This window comes from Mobula hypostoma, chromosome 1 (genome assembly GCF_963921235.1).
Source record: "Mobula hypostoma chromosome 1, sMobHyp1.1, whole genome shotgun sequence".
Classification (NCBI taxonomy): Eukaryota; Metazoa; Chordata; class Chondrichthyes; order Myliobatiformes; family Myliobatidae; genus Mobula; species Mobula hypostoma.
Window position 1 is genome coordinate 154,845,283 of NC_086097.1, and position 20,744 is coordinate 154,866,026.

At 40.3% G+C, this 20,744-nt stretch overlaps 1 protein-coding gene across 1 annotated transcript in view; it reads right to left on the reverse strand.

Moving 5' to 3' along the window:
* The window catches only part of col22a1 (collagen, type XXII, alpha 1), a 328,136-nt gene that overhangs the window by 110,337 nt on the left and 197,055 nt on the right, over positions 1-20,744 (reverse strand). The window contains exons 16-21 of the mRNA XM_063048837.1: positions 19,185-19,229; positions 18,155-18,208; positions 9,712-9,756; positions 8,077-8,115; positions 4,412-4,441; positions 335-388 (exon numbers count right to left, since the gene is read on the reverse strand). Coding sequence (XP_062904907.1) covers positions 335-388; positions 4,412-4,441; positions 8,077-8,115; positions 9,712-9,756; positions 18,155-18,208; positions 19,185-19,229 — 267 coding nt within the window. The remainder of the gene's footprint in view (positions 1-334; positions 389-4,411; positions 4,442-8,076; positions 8,116-9,711; positions 9,757-18,154; positions 18,209-19,184; positions 19,230-20,744) is intronic.

Here is a 20,744-nt window from a genome sequence, read left to right on the forward strand (position 1 = left end):
CACACTGATACTGTGAGGCATCGGATTATCTGCTACGTGCCATGCTACTCCACTACCACTTCCATGTTGATTGCTAGGAGCGGCCTCATAGATTAAACCTAGCCATCTGGTTAATTACACCTTCGTTATTGTAGCATTTTCTTCCACAGTTTAACATCACCTTAGTATCTGATTCTAATCACTTGATTATGGTTTGAAGGTCAATGGCTTGGCAAGAATTATATGACACTCTCTCTCATGTAAACACACACACACACAGAGTCGATGAGAGTAATTAAGCTTTCATTTGATTAATAATTCTAGTCTCTTCTATGTAAACAATAAACAAACTTACCACAGGTCCCTGAGGACCTGCTATACCTGGAAGGCCTCGAGGTCCTGGCTCACCCTGGAAAGGCAAAACACATTACATTTAGAGCCATAGAGTCATACACACTGAAGAAGGCAGACAGACCCAACATGGCCATGCCAAACACGTTGTCCATCTACGCTAGTTCGGTTTGCTGTGTTCGGTCCATATCCCTCTAAAATTTTTCTTGTTCATGTTACAACTGCGTGACCAGATTCTGATCTGACTCCATTTCTATGTTTGCAAATGACACCATCATAACGGGTCTCAAACAGCAACGAGTTTAGGAAGGAGATGGAAATAGGGAGCCTAGTGGTATGAGAAGGAGACAAGAAGCTTAGAGGCAACAACCTTTTCTTCAATCTCAGCAAAACACAAATGTTGGTCATCGACTTCAGGATACAGGGCAGAGCACATGTTCCTGTATGTATTAGTGGTGCTGAGGTGGAGACAGCTGAGAGCTTAAAGTTCCTTGGCGTAAATATCACAAACAATTTGTACCTGGGCCAGACATGCAGACACTATGGTTGGAATAGCTCACCAGAACTCTACTTCCTCTGAATTACCTAAAGAAATTCAGCATGAATACAATGGCCGTCACCAATTTTTACAGATTTACTGTCCCATAGAAAGCATCCTGTCTGGATGCATTACAACAACTGCTCTGTCCAAAAGAAAAATTGCCCGGAGTTGTGAACACAGTCCAGTCAATCACAAAAACCAGCCTCCCATCCATTGACCCTCATACAAGATGGCGCTGGTGAACCAAGGTGATATTCAGCAGGCTACGTATAATGATGCCATCTTTCATTGATTCTATGATAGTTATTATTCTATTATAGATGTATTAAGTATACCTACAAGAAAATGAATCTCAGGGTTATATATAGTGACATTTATGTACTTTGATAATAAATTTACTATGAACTTTGAACTTTGACTTTGACTCTATTTCCTGCAGCCTTGAGAAAGGGGCCAACATAATCAAGGATCCCTCCTATCCTGATCATTCCCTCTTCTCTCCTCTCCCATCAGGCAGAAGATACAAAAGCATGAGAACAGATATCACCATGTGTGCCACAGTAGCATAGCGATGACCATGACACTATTATAGCTCAGAGCTCAGAGTTCAATTCCAAAAGTGTTTGCATGATCTCCTCATGAACCACTTTCCCCCGACAGTCCAAAGACATTATGGTGAGTAGGTTAATTGGTCACTGTAAATTGTCCTGTGACCGGTCTAGTGGGTTGCTGGGTGGTCTGGCTCATTGGGTCAGAAGGGCCTGTTCCGTGCAGTATCTTTAAATAAAAATAAAACCAGGCTTCTACCCCATGTTATAAGACGTTTGAATGGACCTCCTAAACAATAAGAATGAACTTGAGATCTCTCAATCTACCTCATCATTACCCTTGAACTACCTGCACTTTACATTACAATTTGCCTATCGCCACAATAGGTCAACGGCAGACGAAATCTCAATGGCTCTCCACATGGCTTTAGACCACCTGGACAACACAAACACTTACGTCAGAATGCTGTTTATTGACTGTAGCTCAGCAGTTAATACCATCATTCCCACAATCCTGACTGAGAAGTTGCAGAACCTGGGCCTCCGTACCTCTGTCTGCAATTGGATCCTCTACTTCCTAACCGGAAGACCAAAATCTGTGCAGATTGGTGATAACATATCCTCCTTGCTACTGATCAACACTGGCGCACCTCAGGGGTGTGTGCTTAGTCTACTGCTCTACTCTCTATATATACATAATTGTGTGACTAGGGATAGCTCAAATACCATCTATAAATTTGCTGATGATACAACCACTGTTGGTAGAATCTCAGGTGGTGACGAGAGGACATACAGGGGTGAGATATGCCAACTGGTGGAGTGGTGCCACAGCAACAACCTGGCACCCAACATTAGTAACATGAAAGAGCTGTTTGTGGACTTCAGGAAGGGTAAGACAAAGGAACACATACCAATCCTCATAGAGGGATCAGAAGTGGAGAGAGTGAGCAGCTTCAAGGTCCTGGGTGTCCAGATCTAACCTGGTCCCAACATATCGATGTAGTTGTAAAGAAGGCAAGACAGCGGCTATACATTATTAGGAGTTTGAAGAGATTTGGCATGTCAACAAATACATTCAAAAATTTCTGTAGTTGTACCATGAAGAGCACTTTGACAGGCTGCATCACTGTCTGGTACAGAAGGGCTACTGCACAGGACCGAAAGAAACTACAGAAGGTTGTAGATCTAGTCAGCTCCATTTTGGGTACTAGCCTACAAAGTACCCAGGACATCTTCTGGAGTGGTGTCTCAGAAAGGCAGTGTCCATTATTTAGGACCTCCAGCACCCAGGGCATGCCCTTTTCTCACTGTTACCATCAGGTAGGATCTACAGAAGCCTGAAGGCACACACTCAGAGATTCAGGAACAGCTTCTTCCCCTCTGCCATCTGATTCCCAAATGGACATTGAATCTTTGGACATTACCTCACTTTTTAAAAACTATACAGTATTTCTGTTTTTGCACATTTTTAAAATCTATTCGATATATCTAATTGAATTACTTGTTTATTTATTATTATTATTTTTCCTCTGCTAGATTATGTATTGCATTGAACTGCTGCTGCTAAATTAACAAATTTCACGTCACATGCCGGTGATACTAAACCTGATTCTGATTCTGAAGTTTAACTTTCTGAATTCTGTTTTATTTTGTTCTTTTGTACTATGTTAATGTACCTATGATCGAAATGATCTATCTGGATGGCTTGCAAACCAAATTTTTTCATTGTATCTCAGTACATGTGAGAATAATAAAGTAGTTACATAATCAACCATCACCTGCCTCAACCACTTCCTCTGGAGACTCATTCCATATATGCACCAGCTTCTGCATGAAGTGGCTGCCTTCCAGGTTACTTAAAAATCCTGCCTCTCTCACCTTAAACCCATATCCCATAGTTTTTCAATTCCCTTTCCCTGGGATAAAGTCTCAGTGAATTCACCTTATCTATGCCCCTTACCACTACAAGTTCATTCCATAGTATCATACACTTCAAGGAATGAAGTCCTCCCCTGCCCAACCTCTCCCTCTAATGAGGCCCTTGACTCCTTGCAACATTCTCAATTTTTTCCACTCTTTCCAGCTTTATGAAATCTTTTCTATAACAGTACAATCAAAGTTGTACACAATACTCCAGACATGGCCTCACAAACTTCGCAAACAACTGCAACTCCTATAATCAATGCCCTGAATGATGAAGACCAGCATGCCAGAAACCTTCTTGACCGCTCCATCTATCTGAATTTGTGTGCAGTCCTTGGTCCTTCCACTCCACAGCACTCTCCCGGGACCTGTTGCTGACTGTCAGAGACTTTGTTAAAATTTCTGTTTCTCCTCTGCCCCTTGAGTAATGTAGCACAGAGTGAGGCCCTTCAGCACAACTTGTCCAAGCAAACCAAGATGCTTATCTAAGTTAGACCCACTTGCCCACGTTTGGCCTAAATCTTTTTAAACATACATTTCTTATACATCTTCATGAAACCAAAGACCACTCAGGCCCAATGAAACTCTGCTAGCTCTCAAAGTATTCTCTCAGTCCCATTCCCCCACTTATTTTCCTGTAACCTTTCTCGTTCACTTACTCATCAACTCCTCCTTTATTCTCCTTCCACCCACCTACACTGAGAGGAATTACCTAATAACAACCTGTCTTTGGGTTGTAGGAGGAAACTGGTGCTCTCTGAGGAAACCCACGTGGTCACGGGAATAATGAGCTAACTCCACATCAACAGCAGCCAAAGTCAGATTTCAACTTGGACTACTGTAGCTGTGAGGCAGCAGCATTACGTTTTGCTTTTTTTTTTGCTTCTGTAATGGAGTCTGCATAAAAGTTAGCACAAAGTCCCATCAAGGCAGCGCTACACCTGTGGACAATTTCATTGAAGGTTTAAGAGTTATTAGTCAGCAATGCACAACTACCTTGACTAGAATTAGAATGTAAAGTCAAGCTCATAGCTCCTTGTGGCAACTTTTATACAAGCATTACACTTACTCGTTCTCCTTTTAAGTAACCAAGATCCTCCTGAAAGAAAACATGGAATGGTTAATCCACAAGGTAAAACTGTGAAACAAGAGCATCTGATTGAAATATAAAATGCAGGCTTCTCTAAAGTTGTTGATTCTGACTTTATCAAACTGTGCTGGTGGTTGGATTACATTTTATGCGTCTCTTAAATCATTAAAATGTTAAAGTAATTCCGACGTAATTAAGCACCAGAAAGTGCTTAAATGTGGTGTTGATATTTTGCAACGTTCATCAAATTAGAGGCTGATTGGGGTTTGTACACATGATCACTCCAGACCTTTTTGCACAGTAATGATTGGAAACATACTGTAGGTCAATTTTAGGCTCAAGTTTTACCCTGGAATTTCTTTCCTCTGCTCTCTCCCGTCTGACTTCAATACCAGAGGACGGGGAAGTATCTCTTACAATCTAACAGTACAACAAACTGTTACACTGGCTTGCAAGTGTTCAGAATATAGTTAAAGACAACCTAGTCATAGAATCATGGATAGGTTATAGTGTAGGGGGAAAGAAAAACTGAAAAAATGGAATGGATCCTTTCAAGGTGAGAGAAAGTGTCAGTTGCTATAATTGTGGGACTTTGTGGATTTGTAATGGGTTTTGGGTGTTAGCTTTCTCCTGACTTGGGGAGTGAAATATCAAGGAAGGGAAATAAACAGATGGGCCATATGAAAGTGAGAACAAGAGGGAAAGTGACAGTTATACTCGACAGCAAAGACTTTGCTTCTTCAATACTTTTGGGTGTATTTTATGGATTTTGGGCTGCTGGTCATGAAAATCACCATGAAGTTTTCCTATCACACGCCTATACTTATTATTTCAATTAATAATCCATGTCAGAGTAACTGATGGCAAGGTTTAAGGAAGGCATTTTGTTGGTCCATGAATCAAGCAGGTCATCAATGACAGGGAACTTGATGAACCTCTAGCGGGACCAGAGAAAATTGCATGGAAGGTATTCAAGGATGTTGTTAAACATTTTCTTGGCAACTGCAGAGCAACAAACTATGTGCAGCTGGTTAACAACATAATTTAAGCATACAAAATCATGAAATAGAACATATCACTAAAGATCCATTTTTTTGTATTCCCATTTAGACTTCTTCCCTGAAAATTTTGGTATTGTCAGTGATGAGCAAGGTGAAAGATTTCACCAGGACATCGCAGTCATGGAGAAACAGTTCTAAGGCAATTGGAATCCATCAATGCTGACTGATTATTGTTGGCCACTTAAGCATGAAGCTTCAGACACTGAGAACAAATGAAAATAATCAACAAAACATTTTTAGCTTTGTTGAACCATTGCAAATTATCAGCCCCATTATGTAATTAAATATTATATTTAATAAAAGTTAATTTGTTTCACCAAATTCATACATGATACAAGTAGTCTGAAATTACATTTGTGTTCAGCTTTAAGTATTATATCGTAAACAAAAAAAATTCTGAGGAAGCAACACTTTTGAAAAAAATTGTTGTCCGGTGTCAACTGTCTGAACGTTTAGTGAAAAGAGAGGTTAGAGGAAGAATCTGGGACTTGATGGTCTGTTTTCTGTGTACCACATTCTAAATAAATGCAAGTACTTCCATATAAATCATCATTTGTTAATAAACCATATATGTTTTCCTCTGAGTATTTACACTGAGCAAGTACTCCTTACTTGGAGTATAGTGTTCACTGCTGGTCACCTCATTATAGGAAGGATGTGGAAGCTTTAGAGAAGGTGCAGAGGAGATTTACCAGGCTGGTTGCTAGATCCTAATGCATGTCTTAAGAGGAAAGGTTGAGTGAGCTGGGGCTTTTTTCTTTGGAGTTAAATAGGATGTGAGGGAACTTGGAGGTATATAATATGATAAAAAGAATAGATAGAGTGGAGAGCCAGTGCCTTTTTCCCCAGGCTGGAAATTTCTAATACCAGAGGATATTCTTTTCAGGTGAGTGGGAGAAAGTTTAGGGAAAATGACAGAGGCAGGTTTGTTACACAGAGAGAGGTACATGCCTAGAATGCACTGCAAGGGGTGGTGGTAGAGGCAGATATGCTAGGGACATTTAAAAGACTGAGAGAGGTATATAGATGAAAGGAAAATGCAGAGTAATGGGCTATGTAGGAGGGAAGAGATAGATTAATCAAGTAGTAGATTAAAAGGTCTGCACAACATTGTAGGATGAAGTACCTGTACTGTGCTTTAATGTTTGCATTACATGGTGTTGAGAGCTCTTGATTAGGAAGCTCTCGTTGCATCTCTTGATCAGGCTGCAACTCGAGATACCTGTGGATAATGTGTGAATTTCTCCTTTATCTTACCCAGTCTTTGACCTTACTGTCACTCGGTGTCTGAATGAGGACAGCACAGCCTCCACGAAGAATTAATAAGCACCACTGCTGACTTACCACCAAATAAACTTCAATTTAAGAGTTCTGTACTATTACCTTGTTAAACTGCGTTAACTGATGACCTGCATATACAATGTTTAGAGGTTGGGGGCATAAACATTGTATATTTGGATTCCCAACTCCAGAGGCCAGCTGCTCAGACTGTCATGACCCCGACCATTAATTCCCCATTTTCTCCTAATTCCCTTTGATTGCAACACCCCTGACTCTCATCAAGGCCTGCAGCATAAATATCCTGGCTTTGCATCCACTCACGGCCAGGTCACTGATTCAGCCTGTGTGGTTGTTCATGTTCATGTTCTTGGCCACTTAGAACTGTGAATTCTAAGTTTGGAATCTGCACTGTCTGCCTGTGTTAACCCTGTCTCTCAGCTGCTTAGAATTGTAAATTTTAAGTTTTGTTTCCGCACTGTGGTTTGCCAGTGTTAACTCTGTCTCTCTGTGTTAATAGGAGTGTTGCATGCTGCCTGTCTTCCCGTTCATCCTCCCGCCTGCTGTTCTCCTCAAACCACGCTCACACCCTGGTCTGCATCCCTGTTCTGCCTCCTTCCGCCGCCCACCTACACTCGCTGTTGGCTCGGTGGTTAAATGCCGCATTCCCACCATAGTGACCAGGGTTTGATCCCCGGTCAAGCGTCGCTCACTCCTCGGCATTCCTCTGCCTAATCCTCGTTCCCCGGCCTGCCCTATAACCGTTAATAAACACACCTTAGATTACTCTACCTCCGTGTCTGTGTCCTGCGTTTGAGTTCACCCGTTCCTTGCAACACAGATGAGACTCAATGGTTTTAAATGTGGACCTTTACTCATCCCACAAAATCACTTCAGAAATAATAGAATACTTTCTCTCTGTGCTTCTACAGTTGTTTTAGATTCTTATTGTTTATTTATCAGCTGAAAGATCAGCATAAAAAAGAGTAATTTTAGATATTTAAAATAGATGCAAAATGCTTAGCAATTATTTGCATTCGCACTTACACCAGGGAGATATTACATGCACAAATTTATAAACTCACCTTCAAGAATGGACAACAAATCACAAATGATGTTGTAACTGTACATCTGCATGGTATACAAAGACAAAGGAAACAACACTATTGCCTGGTCCTGTTTAGGCAATCTGACAGAAAGAGGAGAAAGTCTGGAATGTTGGAATTCTGAATGTCCTACGTCTTGATTTATTTAAGAGATCATTTCATCCTCATCACAACTGCACATTACTGCTTGAACACTTACCACCACACTCCCAAGTAGGCCTGGAGGTCCAGCTTCTCCCTATAAAACAATGCAGGAAACAAATTATGCTTCTGAAAATTGACCTTCATGATGCTGAGAGGTTGGGCACGCTAGGACTTTTTCCTTAGAATGTCAGAAACCAAAGAGTGGTATTACAGAGGTCTCTAAAACCATGAGGGGAACACAGTCTTTGTCTCAGGGTTAGGGAATCAACAGGGTTAAGAGCCAAAGGGTAAAGGTTTCAAGTTAGAAGATTTAAAGGAATCTAAGAGGCAACTTCTTCACAAAGGAGGTAATGCTTGTATGGAACAGGATGCCAGAGGAAATGGTCGAGGCAGGGACATGAACGACCCTCAAGGTATTTGGGCAGGTTCATGGATAGTAAAGGTTTAAAGGGACATGGTGGGATTAAAACAGATTTCAACAGATTGCATTTTAGAACAAATGAATGTCTTTTAGAGAAGGAAACTGTGACCTTAACTAGTCAAACTATACACGAATCCTCTTAACCAACAACGTGAGAGTTGATTTTCTCTTCCTCCAGGGACAATTGGCAAATGTTGGCATTGTTAGTAACATTCACTTTGTATGAATTAGCAGCATTAGAAACATAGAAAACCTACAAAGCTGTGCTGAACATGTCCTTATCTTAGAAATTACCTAGGGTTGCCCATAGCCCTCTAATTTTCTGAGCTCCACGTACCTGTCCAGGAGTCCCTTAAAAGACCCTATCGTATCCACATCCACCACCATCGCCGGCAGCCCATCCATGCACTCACCACTCTCTGCGTAAAAAAAAAACTTACCCCTGACATCTCCTCTGTACCTACTTCCAAGCACCTTAAAACTGTGGCCATCTCATGCCAGCCATTTCAGCCCTGGGAAAAAGCCTCTGACTATCCACATGATCAATGCCTCTCATCATCTTATATACCTCAGGTCAGCTCTCATCCTCCGTCACTATTAGAAAAAAAGGCCGAGTTTACTCAACCTATTCTCATAAGGCATGCTCCCCAATCCAGGCAAGATCCTTGTAAATCTCCTCTGCACCCTTTCTATGGTTTCCACATCTTTCCTACAGTGAGGCGACCAGAACTGAGCACAGTACTCCAAGTGGGGTCTGACCAGGGTCCTATATAGCTGCAACATTGATATCAAACCAGCATTGCAGGTTAGAAACACAAAAGACTGCAAATGTTAGAATCTGGAACAACAAACAATCTGCTGGAGAAACTCAACAGGTCTAGCAGTATCTGTAGCGGATGGGGTTGGGGGCGGGGGGGGATTGCTGATGCCTTGCGTCATAACCCTGAAGAATGATTGATATTATGAGCTGCCTACTTTGCATACTTCTGGTCGGCATGAGTATTGCATGCACTAATGCCCTTAATTTAACACCATGTACGGCATCTTGTTGCAAAGGCGCTTGTATACATCAATTAATGCAATTGAAGAACTCTTCCCCCCACAGTACTGCAGCAACAATGTTTTACTTGTTTACCATGCAGGCCTCTTTCTGTCACATACAATAGGATTGGTTTATTAATTCTATAGCAGTTTCTCCAGACACCAAAATGCTCTATGCCACAAATGATTTTAATTTTCTTTTGTCAACCTTTTTTCTGCAATACTTACTTTTTCCCCTTTGTCCCCAGGAAGTCCTGGAAAACCTGTTGCACCCTGAGAATAAGAATAGAATAAAATTACAATTTTCTTTTATATACAAGTGTTAACTGCTAAGACACTCCATGATGTTTTTATTCAGAATTTGGAGGTGAATCAAAGAAGAGCTGAGGGGAGGTAATTGGGACTGGCTGAGCCAAGCTGGATTTATGAAAGGGAAATCTTGTTTAACAAACCTGTTAGAGTTTGTAACCAGCAGAATCAATATGAAAGGATCAATTGATGTGGTACACTTGTGTTTACAGAAGGTTTTCAGTAAGGTGAACTGAAGAATTAAATATACATATATTGAAAGCTAAAGAGAGCATGTTATTTATGGTATGGATTGAGGGTTGATTAAAGGACAGAAAATAATCAGTAGAAATAAAATAAAAGTCCCATCTAGCTTGCCAGCACAAACTAACAGCGACTGATTTTGGAAGCCTATTTATTCATGTCTTATTTATGTTAATGATACGTCTGCGAAGATCAAGAATGCTTATGACACAGAGCTAAGTGGCAGTGTTCACCATGAGGGCAACACAGAGAGCTTCAAGGGGATATAAACAGGTTACGTGAATGAGCAAAGACATGGCAGATGGAGGAAAAAGTGAAAAAAATATATTAAGTTACTCAATCTGCTAGAAAAACTAGAAACTTGGAGTATTTTTCATATGGTGGTGATTAAAAGGTGTTGGAGCTCAGAAGAACCTTGTACATGAATCACTAAAAGCCAATGTGTAGGTATAGGAAGCAATTTAAAAGGCAAACAGTCAAATGGATTTTATTGCTAAAGGAATTGAGCAGAATAGCAGAGACATTCCAGTTATGAAAGGCCATGGTGAGACCACATACACAGGTGTGATTTCGGGAATGGTGCATTTGTTGTACAAGTAGAGATTAAGCAGACGGGGCCCATGCTGTCTGGAGGTTAAACAAATGATACCTGATCTCATTGAAATATATAAAAACTGTTTAGAGTTTAAGAAAAAAGTAGATCAGGGGATGATGTTTCCACTTATTGGCGTGTCTTAGATGAGGGCTCATGGTTTCAAAATAAGATGTTGACCATTAAGGGCAAAGAAGAGAAGAAATTTCATCACTCAGGGGGTGTGAATCTTAAGAATTCTGCATGCAGGGCTGTGGACTCTCAGTCACTGAGCACATCTAAAGATTTATTGAAAGATTTTTACATATTAACAGAATCAATGCAGGATTAGTACAGGAAGTGGCACTACAATTAAAGATCCCCTATAATCTTATTGAAACTGAAACAGGCATAAGGAATCAATTACTTTTCCTGCTATAATTTCTTAATTTTTTAAGTCCTGGTCCAAGTGATGGGCAGCAACTCTGAGGTTTAGAGGTGGACAGGTCTGAAGATAAAATTACAGTTTAGGGTACAGGTAACTGAAAAGTGACCAATGAAGGCATGGAAAAAAAAAACTTTGGAAAAAATAAGGTAGAGGGAGATAGTCCAAAGAACATGCAATAAAAGTAATAAGTGGTAATGAAAAACTTCCTGTGTTATTTCAATTCTGCAAGTGCATATATTAAGGTGCATGATTATAGAGGGATCTAACTATGAGAATGAAAATCTTAAAATCAATATATTAGTGGACAGGGAGCAAATAGTACAATTAACAATCTGATAATGAGCAAACTGTTTTTGGTGACAGTTAAGATGCAGGTGACAAAGAGTACTCATTTCATCAGATCAAATGTCTCTAGCCCATTTAATCATAGGGAACCCATAGCCAAATTCAGTCTTGTACTAACTGTCACATAAATACTGTATGAAATGGAGAAAGGGTTGCCTGATTAGATAATAACTGATGGTGGGAACATTGTTTCAGCTTCCCCAGTCCAACTGCATTGAGTTTGTCTGAATATAACTGTTCAGTGCAAAGTAGAAATTGAACAATGAGTTTGCATTAGAAAAAACGTTGAGCTCTTTATCTCTTTTGATTCAACAAGTAGCTTGGAAAATACTGACAACCATTTACAGTGAACAGAAAGTGGCAACTGCTAAAGTTAAGTAACACCTTTCTTTTTAAAAGTCAGTCTATCTAAAAACTCAGCTGCCATTAGCCAGGTCAAAACAAAATTTGACATTCTGCAAACACGAGGAAATCTGCAGATGCTGGAATTTCAAGCAACACATATAAAAATTGCTGGTGAATGCAGTAGGCCAGGCAGCATCTATAGGAAGAGGTACAGTTAACGTTTCGGGCTGAGACTCTTCGTCAGGACTAACTGAAAGAAGGGATAGTAAAACATTTGAAAGTGGGGGGGGAGGGGGAGATCCAAAATGATAGGAGAAGACAGGAGGGGGAGGGATGAAGCTAAGAGCTGGACAGGTGATTGGCAAAAGGGATATGAGAGGATCATGGGACGAGAGGCCTAGGGAGAAAAAAAGGGGGAGAGGGGAATCCCCCCCCCGCTGCTTTCCGCAGGGATCACTCCCTACGCAACTCCTTTGTCCATTCGTCCCTCCCATCCCTTCCCACTGATCTCCTTCCCAGCACTTATCCTTGTAAGCGGAACAAGTGTTACACATGCCCTTACACTTTTTCCCTCACCACCATTCAGGGCCCCAGACAGTCCTTCCAGGTGAGGCAGCTGGGGTGATATACTGCACCTGTGAGTCGGCTGGGGTGATATACTGCGTCCGGTGCTCCCGATGCGGCCTTCTATATATTGGCGAGACCTGACGCAGGCTGGGAGACCGTTTCACTGAACACCTACACTCTGTTCGCCAGAGAAAGCAGGATCTCCCAGTGGCCACACATTTTAATTCCATATCCCATTCCCATTCTGATATGTCTATCCACGAGCTCCTCAACTGTCAAGTTGGAGGAACAACACCTTATATTCTGCCTGGGTAGCCTCCATCCTGATGGCATGAACATTGGCTTCTCTAACTTCCATTAATGCCTCACCTCCCCTTCGTACCCCATCCCTTTTTTTATTTATTTATTATTATATTTTATTCTCTCTCTTTTTCTCCCTCTGTCCCTCTCACTGTACTCCTTGCCCATCCTCTGGGATTCCCTCTCCCCCTTTCTTTCTCCCTAGACCTCCCGTCCCATGATCCTCTCATATCCCTTTTGCCAATCAACTTTCCAGCTCTTAGCTTTCCTCACACTTTCAAATCTCTTACTATCTCTTCTTTCAGTTAGTCCTGACGAAAGGTCTCAGCCCAAAACTTCGACTGTACATCTTCCTATTGATACTGCCTGGCCTGCTGCATTCACCAGCAATTTTTGTATTTTTGACATTCTGATTGATTTGATCTATTTATTTTGAATCGTTCTCAAATATCAAGCACAGGTGCAACAATGCTGACTTACTTTGTTTTAAGAAATTGCCTATTATTTGATTAATGAACCTGTGATCATAGCTAATCAGTTCCATTTGCTCTGTTCTGTGAAAATCAACAACTTTAAAATATTATCAATAGTTTCAGGTAAAAAACTAGCAAAGTCTTTAATTTTCTGAGACCTGAGTATCGCCAGTATTGTTGGCATTTCTTTACTTATTTATATAAGTGATGGACAGCCAGCTATTAATATTATGCAGTGCTAGCAAGCTTTCAATAGCTTGTGATTTGATCCTTAACTAGAAATACCAATTTAAGATGACTTAAATTATTTATCCTTCCACCCAAAAAGTTCTCTGCCTTGCAATTGGAACATGAATATCACATATGATATTTTTTGAATTGTGCCTTTGCTTATAGAAACTGTCTATAAGTAAGGCCACAGTGAAAATATTGTTACAATATAGTAGGTAAGGTTTTAAACTCCTGTATTATTATGATTACTCTTAGTATCCTGGATGAGAACTAAGTTAAAAAATTGCCCAAGAACAGCAAAACTAATGAAACAGGAACAGGACTAGGCTATGTGACACCTGAACCTGTTCTATCAGTCACAAAGTTCATGGCTTTTTTTGTGTCTAAACTGTTTCCTTGTCTTTAACCATAAACTTCAACTCCCAAAGGCCAAAAATGTCTATTTCTGCCTTTGATGTGTTTGATAACTATGCTTCCAAACCTCCTTGGGGGAAGAGGTTTTCAAACATCCTTGGTCCTTGGGAAATATCATCTGTGTCCCAACTGAGTAGAGTTGGAGAATGAAGGATTGGCCAGGACAATGAGAAATTTCTTCAGAGGATGGGGAATTTTATAGGCCAAACAATCATGGCAGCTGAGTCATGATGTTCAAATTCAAAACAGGGATCATGTAGATTTTTGGGCACTAAGGATAACGGGATATAGGAGTAGTGCTGGAAAACGGCACTAAGGTAAAAGAACAGCAGTGACTTTGATGCTTGGCAAAGGAGACTCAAAGGACTGGGTTTCCTATTCTCGCTGTAATTCTTATATTCTTACATTATACATTTTTAGGCAGGTGGTGCTCGTCAGCCTTGGACAGCAACCCGCCTAGGAGAAGGAAAACTCTGATTTGAAACCTCTGCTGCCTTGAGGCCATAGCCACCCATGGGAAAAGCTTTGGGAGTAAATCCTGAGGAAGAAATCCAGAGCGGGTTCCCTAAGGCAGCTTGATGTTGTTTTCACTTCACTCTGGTAACCTCTGTGACGACATTGGTGCCAAGCTGTATTGGCGCTTGCCCTTCCCTTGGACTACATCAGTGACCTGGAGAGGGGGAACTCGCAGCATAGGCAACAGCCAATTCTTCAAATCTTCCCACCCAGGCTTGTACCTTGGAGAGGACACAGCTCACCAGAGGCGCAAGTCCATGATCCCCTAGGATCGACGGCTGCCTACTACTATGTTATACATTACTGCTTACAACTGTAGTAGTGCCACTTGAGTTAAACATTAGGGTGCAACCCTCACTCAAGTGGTGAAGAAAGTCAAGACATACAAAATGATACAGTTTGCAGAGTTAAACGAGGGTAGGACATTCACAGTGAATGACAGTACCCTACAGAGACCTTGGGGCACAAGCACATAGTTCTGAAAATGGGAGCACAGGTAGACAGAGAGGTGAGGAAGGTGTGCGGCATTGTTGTCTTCATTGTCAAAGCCACCGAGTATAAAAGATGGGATATTATGTTGCAGTTGTATGAAACTGGTTCGGCTGCACCTCAAGTATTGTGTATAGTTTATTACATTACATTGTCACCACATTACAGGAAAGATGCAATTAAGTTAGAGAATGCAGAACAGATTCACAAGGATATTGCCTGAACTGGAATTCTTGAGTTATCAGGAGAGAGAGAGCTAGGTCTGTCTTCCTGGAATGAAGGCGGTTGTGAGTTAACATGATAAAGGTTTATAAAATTATGAAAAATTAGGATAGATAGTCCTTATACTGTGATGAGGTACAAGCTTAAGGTGAGAGGGAGGAGGTTTAAAGAAGATCTGAGGCATAAATTTTTCACACCTGAAGATGGCATCTAGAATGAACTGCCAGGTGAAGAAACAGTAACAACATTTAAGCAGCACCTTGACTGCTACTTGAATGTACAGGGCATAAAGGGATATGAAATTAATGCAAGCAAGCGGGATCTATGTAGATAGGTATGATGGGCTGATGTGGGGACAGTGGACTGAAGGACCTGCTTCTATATTGTATTCACTCTATATTCTGAGAGATGAAACAAAGGGAAAATAAGAAGTGCTTCAAGGAGTATTGGTTAGATAATACCAACCAATTATTTGAATTAATTGTTAGTGATAATGTTATTGAATTAGTGATCCAGCAACAAGGATTATAAAATATGTTGTAATCCCAAAAATGCAGGTTGAGTATTTAGTTCAGTGCATGATAAATTTAGGTAAACAAAAAGAAACTAGTATTACCTAAGGTGACTTTGAGACTGCCAAATGGCAAAATAAACTGGTAAAGAAAGCTTCTGCCTGATTAGGTCTGACCTAACTGATTGCCTTTTCTTCCTGTGACCTGAAATGGCCAAGTAAGCCACTTATTTACAACACCAGAACAAACTTTCAGATGTTCCTCACATTCCAAGAACAAACCAGAAAGTTAAAATTATTGTCAGTGAAACAGCTGTGCCTTTCCACAACCTGTCCATCCATATACACTAGAATAACTATAATTTATAATTAAAAAGAAAATACACTCCTGGTTTAAAAGGAGATATCTCTTATTCCCAATTCCTATTAGTGCTTGGGACAGCTAACAACACTCTTGTGAACTGAATCAGAATCAGAAACAAGTTTATTATCACCTGCATGTGTCATGAAATTTGTTAACTTAGCAGCAGCAGCTTAATGCAATACATAATAATACAGAAATAAATAATAGTAGGTATATATATTGAATAGATTAAAATAGTGCAAAAACAGAAATAATATATAATTTTTTAAAAGTGAGTTGGTGTTCATGGGTTCAATGTCCATTTAGCAATTGTATGGCAGAGGGGAAGAAGCTGACCCTGAATCGCTGAGTGTGTGCCTTCAGCTTCTGTATCTCCTTCCTGATGGTAGCAATGAGAAGAGGGCATGCCCTGGGTGATGGGGGTCCTTAATAAAGGACATCACCTTTCTGAAGCAGCATTCCTGAAGGTATCTTGGCTACTATGGAGACTACTACCCAAGATGGAAGTGACTAAATTTACAACTTTCTGTGGCTTCTTTCGGTCCTGTGCAGTAGCCCCTGTGCCCTAAGTGGCTGTGATACACATATTTCTTTCTGTTTGCAATCCAGATTGGAGTCTCTCTGAATCCGAGCCCATCAGCGTCTGGGGAGGGGGAGTGAGAAAGATTACAACTTTCTAAAATGGTTTGTTGCCAGAAGGAGCAATGCTGAGGTCAAAGATACAGCAAGGGCATAGTGCAGGTCCACATGAAGACAAAACACTGGAGGTCTGCTAACAAGTTTAAAGTATCCTGGAATCGCATAATGTGCTTTGTAAATCTAACTTGTCTTTTATTTTCTAAATAATTTGGTAAACTGCATCTGAACTTGTTTTTCCAGGATCAACACCATACTTTCATGGCTGTTCTAAAACTAAGAGAGGGAGAACTCAACTGAATGGTGGAGAGGTGTCTTCTAACTAAGTATGTGAGGCATGGGCTGGGTCGAGAACAATCCAGTTCATTGTATGAGTTTAGATCATAATCTGAACCCATTCACTTGAATCTGAATACCATCCAGCCGAGAGATCCAGCACATGATTTGATCTGAGACGGATAGACTGTGGGACTCTAGGGGTTGCTTTCATTGGAAAGAAATGTTAACTTGCTTTTTTTAAATAATTAAATTAAATCAGAGCTGGTCTTTTCTTCCAGGTGGATGTGTAAATTCCTATTTTGCTGTTCCAAGAGCAGCAGGAGAGATTCCCTGCTATTCTGATATTTCCTAGATCGAAACAGATTATCCAGTCATTGCTGTTTTTAGTTCGTCACTGTATACAACTGGTTGATAATTCAGAATTATATTCCACAATTTATTAATGAAATTCTTTAGGATACTCCAAGTACAGTACATGAATAATTCAGTATAAATGTATATATAAATGCAATGAACTTTGCTGGGTTACATTGACAGATCAATGGTTTTGTTAGCATCTGCTCTCAAGTTCAGGGTATTGGTGCACGTGTCTATGAACTAAGAAATCCTGAATTTACTAACAGATTTCAGCTGGTTAATCTGTCAGTCTGCTCTGCTACTGGATTCCACAAGAAGTCTAATAGAAGGAACACAAATATGCTAAGATTCCATAGCACAATTTTGAGCAATATTGTTTGTACCTCTAGGCAAATTAGATTATTATTAATAGCCAAAATGACTGGCATCAATGTGGAACGACAAGGGTTGTGCACTGCACAACTCTCGTGTTACATGTTTCAGTTTTTTACTTTCTTAAAGCTAACAAAATGAAAGTTTTATTTCATATTTAGCAGGGACCATTTAGAATAACTGAAAAAGCATGAGACCCTTGACAGGCTAATATATGCAGGTGTGGCTTTGCATCAGTGCAGAGTTTTTGCTGTCTAATGGATGCTCATCTGGGCCACACACCTACAAGGCCCTGGTACTTGGACAATGTTATCAGCTGGCACATCTAGTGTATCAGAACAAGTAAGAATGAGAAAATTAAATTTCCATTCGTGACTACAGGCAATGAGTCCTACTCAGCAAAATCTATGTTTTTAATTCGCCCTCAGGAATTCTGGATTATTTGGGGAATGATGTCATGCTCAGGTGGGAATACATCATGTCACTGCAAGCATATTCTGGCGTAACGAACACCTGCATCAACAGTCACGTCTGAGGAAGTAGCTCAGTCCTCTAACCCTATTGAAATACTAAATGTAGCTGCAGGTCACCAGGGTAAAGTCTAGTACAGCAAATTCTGTTTAATAATAAAGGGGTAGCAGAGGTTTTGTACTTTGACGATGAATAATAAGCAACTTACCACTTCTCCAGGAAGACCGATTTTTCCAGGAAATCCATCAAGACCATGATCACCCTAAGGCATGGAAAACAGTATTAAATTTAATTTATGCACAGCAACTTATAAGGATAAAAAGCAAATCACTGTCAGGTTTTATATTACAGAAAATATTTTAATCCCTCTTAATTTGGACTTGTTCAGGCATTGAATTCTATTTAGATCTTCTTATTATAAGCACAGTAATGGTTGTGAATGCAAATGACAGCCAAAACTTGTCTTTTCGTTCACCTTCTGAGCCATATACTGAGTTATTTGTGAACTGGCTACTTCAGACCTTTCCACTGATCTTCATTTACTGAACTTCGGTCTTTTCCTCATTATTGTTCTTCAGTCCATTAATATCTACATCCTAAAATTGTCAAAACACTTTCAGATCTTGAAGATCCCAATACAACTTCCTTCTTACATGGGAGGATTATTACAATGAGAGTCATTCTACCTCTATCCATGCTTCTATCCTTGGAAGAACTATACCTTTGATTTCCAGATATCATAGTCATAATTTAAAGTATGGTTAAAAATAAAGAAGACACTGCCTTAGACCACATTAGCTTGTAAAATAGCAACCAGTCTTGGTGCAGGAGGAACAGTCTCATTACTTGACTTGATCTGACTTTAATTTCACTTTGATGGGGCCAGCAATTTATGGGTCAGCTGGAGAAAAGTGACCGTGAAAACTGCTGTTTTTTTTCATCTTAATGTACAGTTGTGCATTCTTATTCTTCCAAATTCTGACAAAAAGTCAATGCCCTGAAATGTTAATGCTTGTTGTTTTATCTACAGATGCTGCCTAAAATAATACATATCCAAGAACTTTCTGTGTCCCTATCAGTTTACAAACATCTGCAGTATCCTTTGTTTGTTTTTCAGTTAGGTAATGATGGGAATTGTGATTAGGTTTGAATTCTAGATTTTGCCATAATATTCTATAATTTAGGGGGTTAATATAAAAGTTACTTAGAAATGGTTTGCACATGAAAACTCCTTGTACCTTCTCTCCACGGGATCCTTTCTGGCCCAGATCACCCTTTATACCCTAGGAATAGAAATAACTATGAACAATAACACTAATTTTTTAAAAAAACTACAAGCAATTAAACAACTAAAGCCACTTCTATTGGTTGATATGCAACATGCAAAAAGCAATTAAATAGCAATAACTTTATGATCCATTTACACCAGCCTATTTCTCATAAGATAAAATCTCCAATACATTGCTAACGTTGCTTTCAAAAAATCATACATGATTTGATACATAATGTTTCCCAATCAGGTTAATAATCTACATAAATATGACTGGAGAGAATAAGCTTATGGCCAGTCAAAAAAAATGGAAAATAAAATCTTAAATCTCTGTTGCTCAGAGTCCAAGAACGTTAAGCAACAGGATCAGAAAAAGGGAAGATAAGTTTATAATGGACTGCTCTGGTTTTATTAATGTTCAATTCTTAGATGTTGTAACTCATATACTGGCAAGTAGATTGATAAAATAGGAGAGAGAAGAGGTATTGATGGAACTGATCTAGAGAGGGAGCTGGTCTGATAGTTTTTTTATATGGATCCATTCTGAACAACACACACAAAGTGCTGGAGGGACACTGCAGGTCGGGCATCTATGGAGGGGGATAACAGTCAATGTTTATTCCCCTCCATAGATGCTCCCTGACTTGCTGAGTGCCTCCAACATTGTGTGTGTGTTTTGCTCAAGATTTTCAGCATCTGCAGAATCTTTTGTGTCTCTGGTCCTTCTTTCTATTTGTTGTAGTGGAAAGATTTTGGAATAAAAAGGATATTCATGATTCATTTATTATTGAAGAATGTATAAATTATACAACCTTGAGATTTTCTTGCTCACAGGTAGCCACAAAGGAAGAAACCCAGAAGAGCCCAATTAAAGAAAAATAGAATAAAAATAAAGATAAAAGACCAACATTCGATGCACGAGAAAGTGAAAAAAATTAAGCAAACAATTGAAGCAAACAACAGCAACAGCATTCCAAACCAGCATTAAGTTCTCAAATCCGAACGTCAGACAGCACAAAGTAGGCCCAAAGCCTCGCTTATCAGTTCATCGTATTAGTGAGCATGGAGGATAGCAGCCGGGGCAGTCTTCATAGCCCCAGCACCGTGGAGATGATCAGCGCAGAGAACGAACCAAATCAGCTCTCATCCAAACCAACACCCTGTCTTTTCAGTCTAATTGGGCTGGTGTTTGAATCTCCCCAACAGCAGAACAGTGAAACGCTCCAGCGCCTGGGAGAGAGGAGTGAAGATCATGGAGAATGAGTAGTAATGGGCTCTTGTCTCCAATCTGGGCCACTGTTTAAGTTGTCTAAATAGCACATTGTACCTCGCACTAGGAGCCAGGCACCGCTGCTGCAAAAGGCCCCAGGCCAAGGCCACACTGTCCAGTGACTCACTCCAGGCCCAGGTTTTGTCAGCCAGTGATTTGCTCAGGGCCCAGATTTCACCGCCCAGCGACTCGCTCAGGGCTTATGTAAAATGCTAAGCCCTGAGCCCCAGTGACTCACTCCTGGCCAGGGTTCCGTTG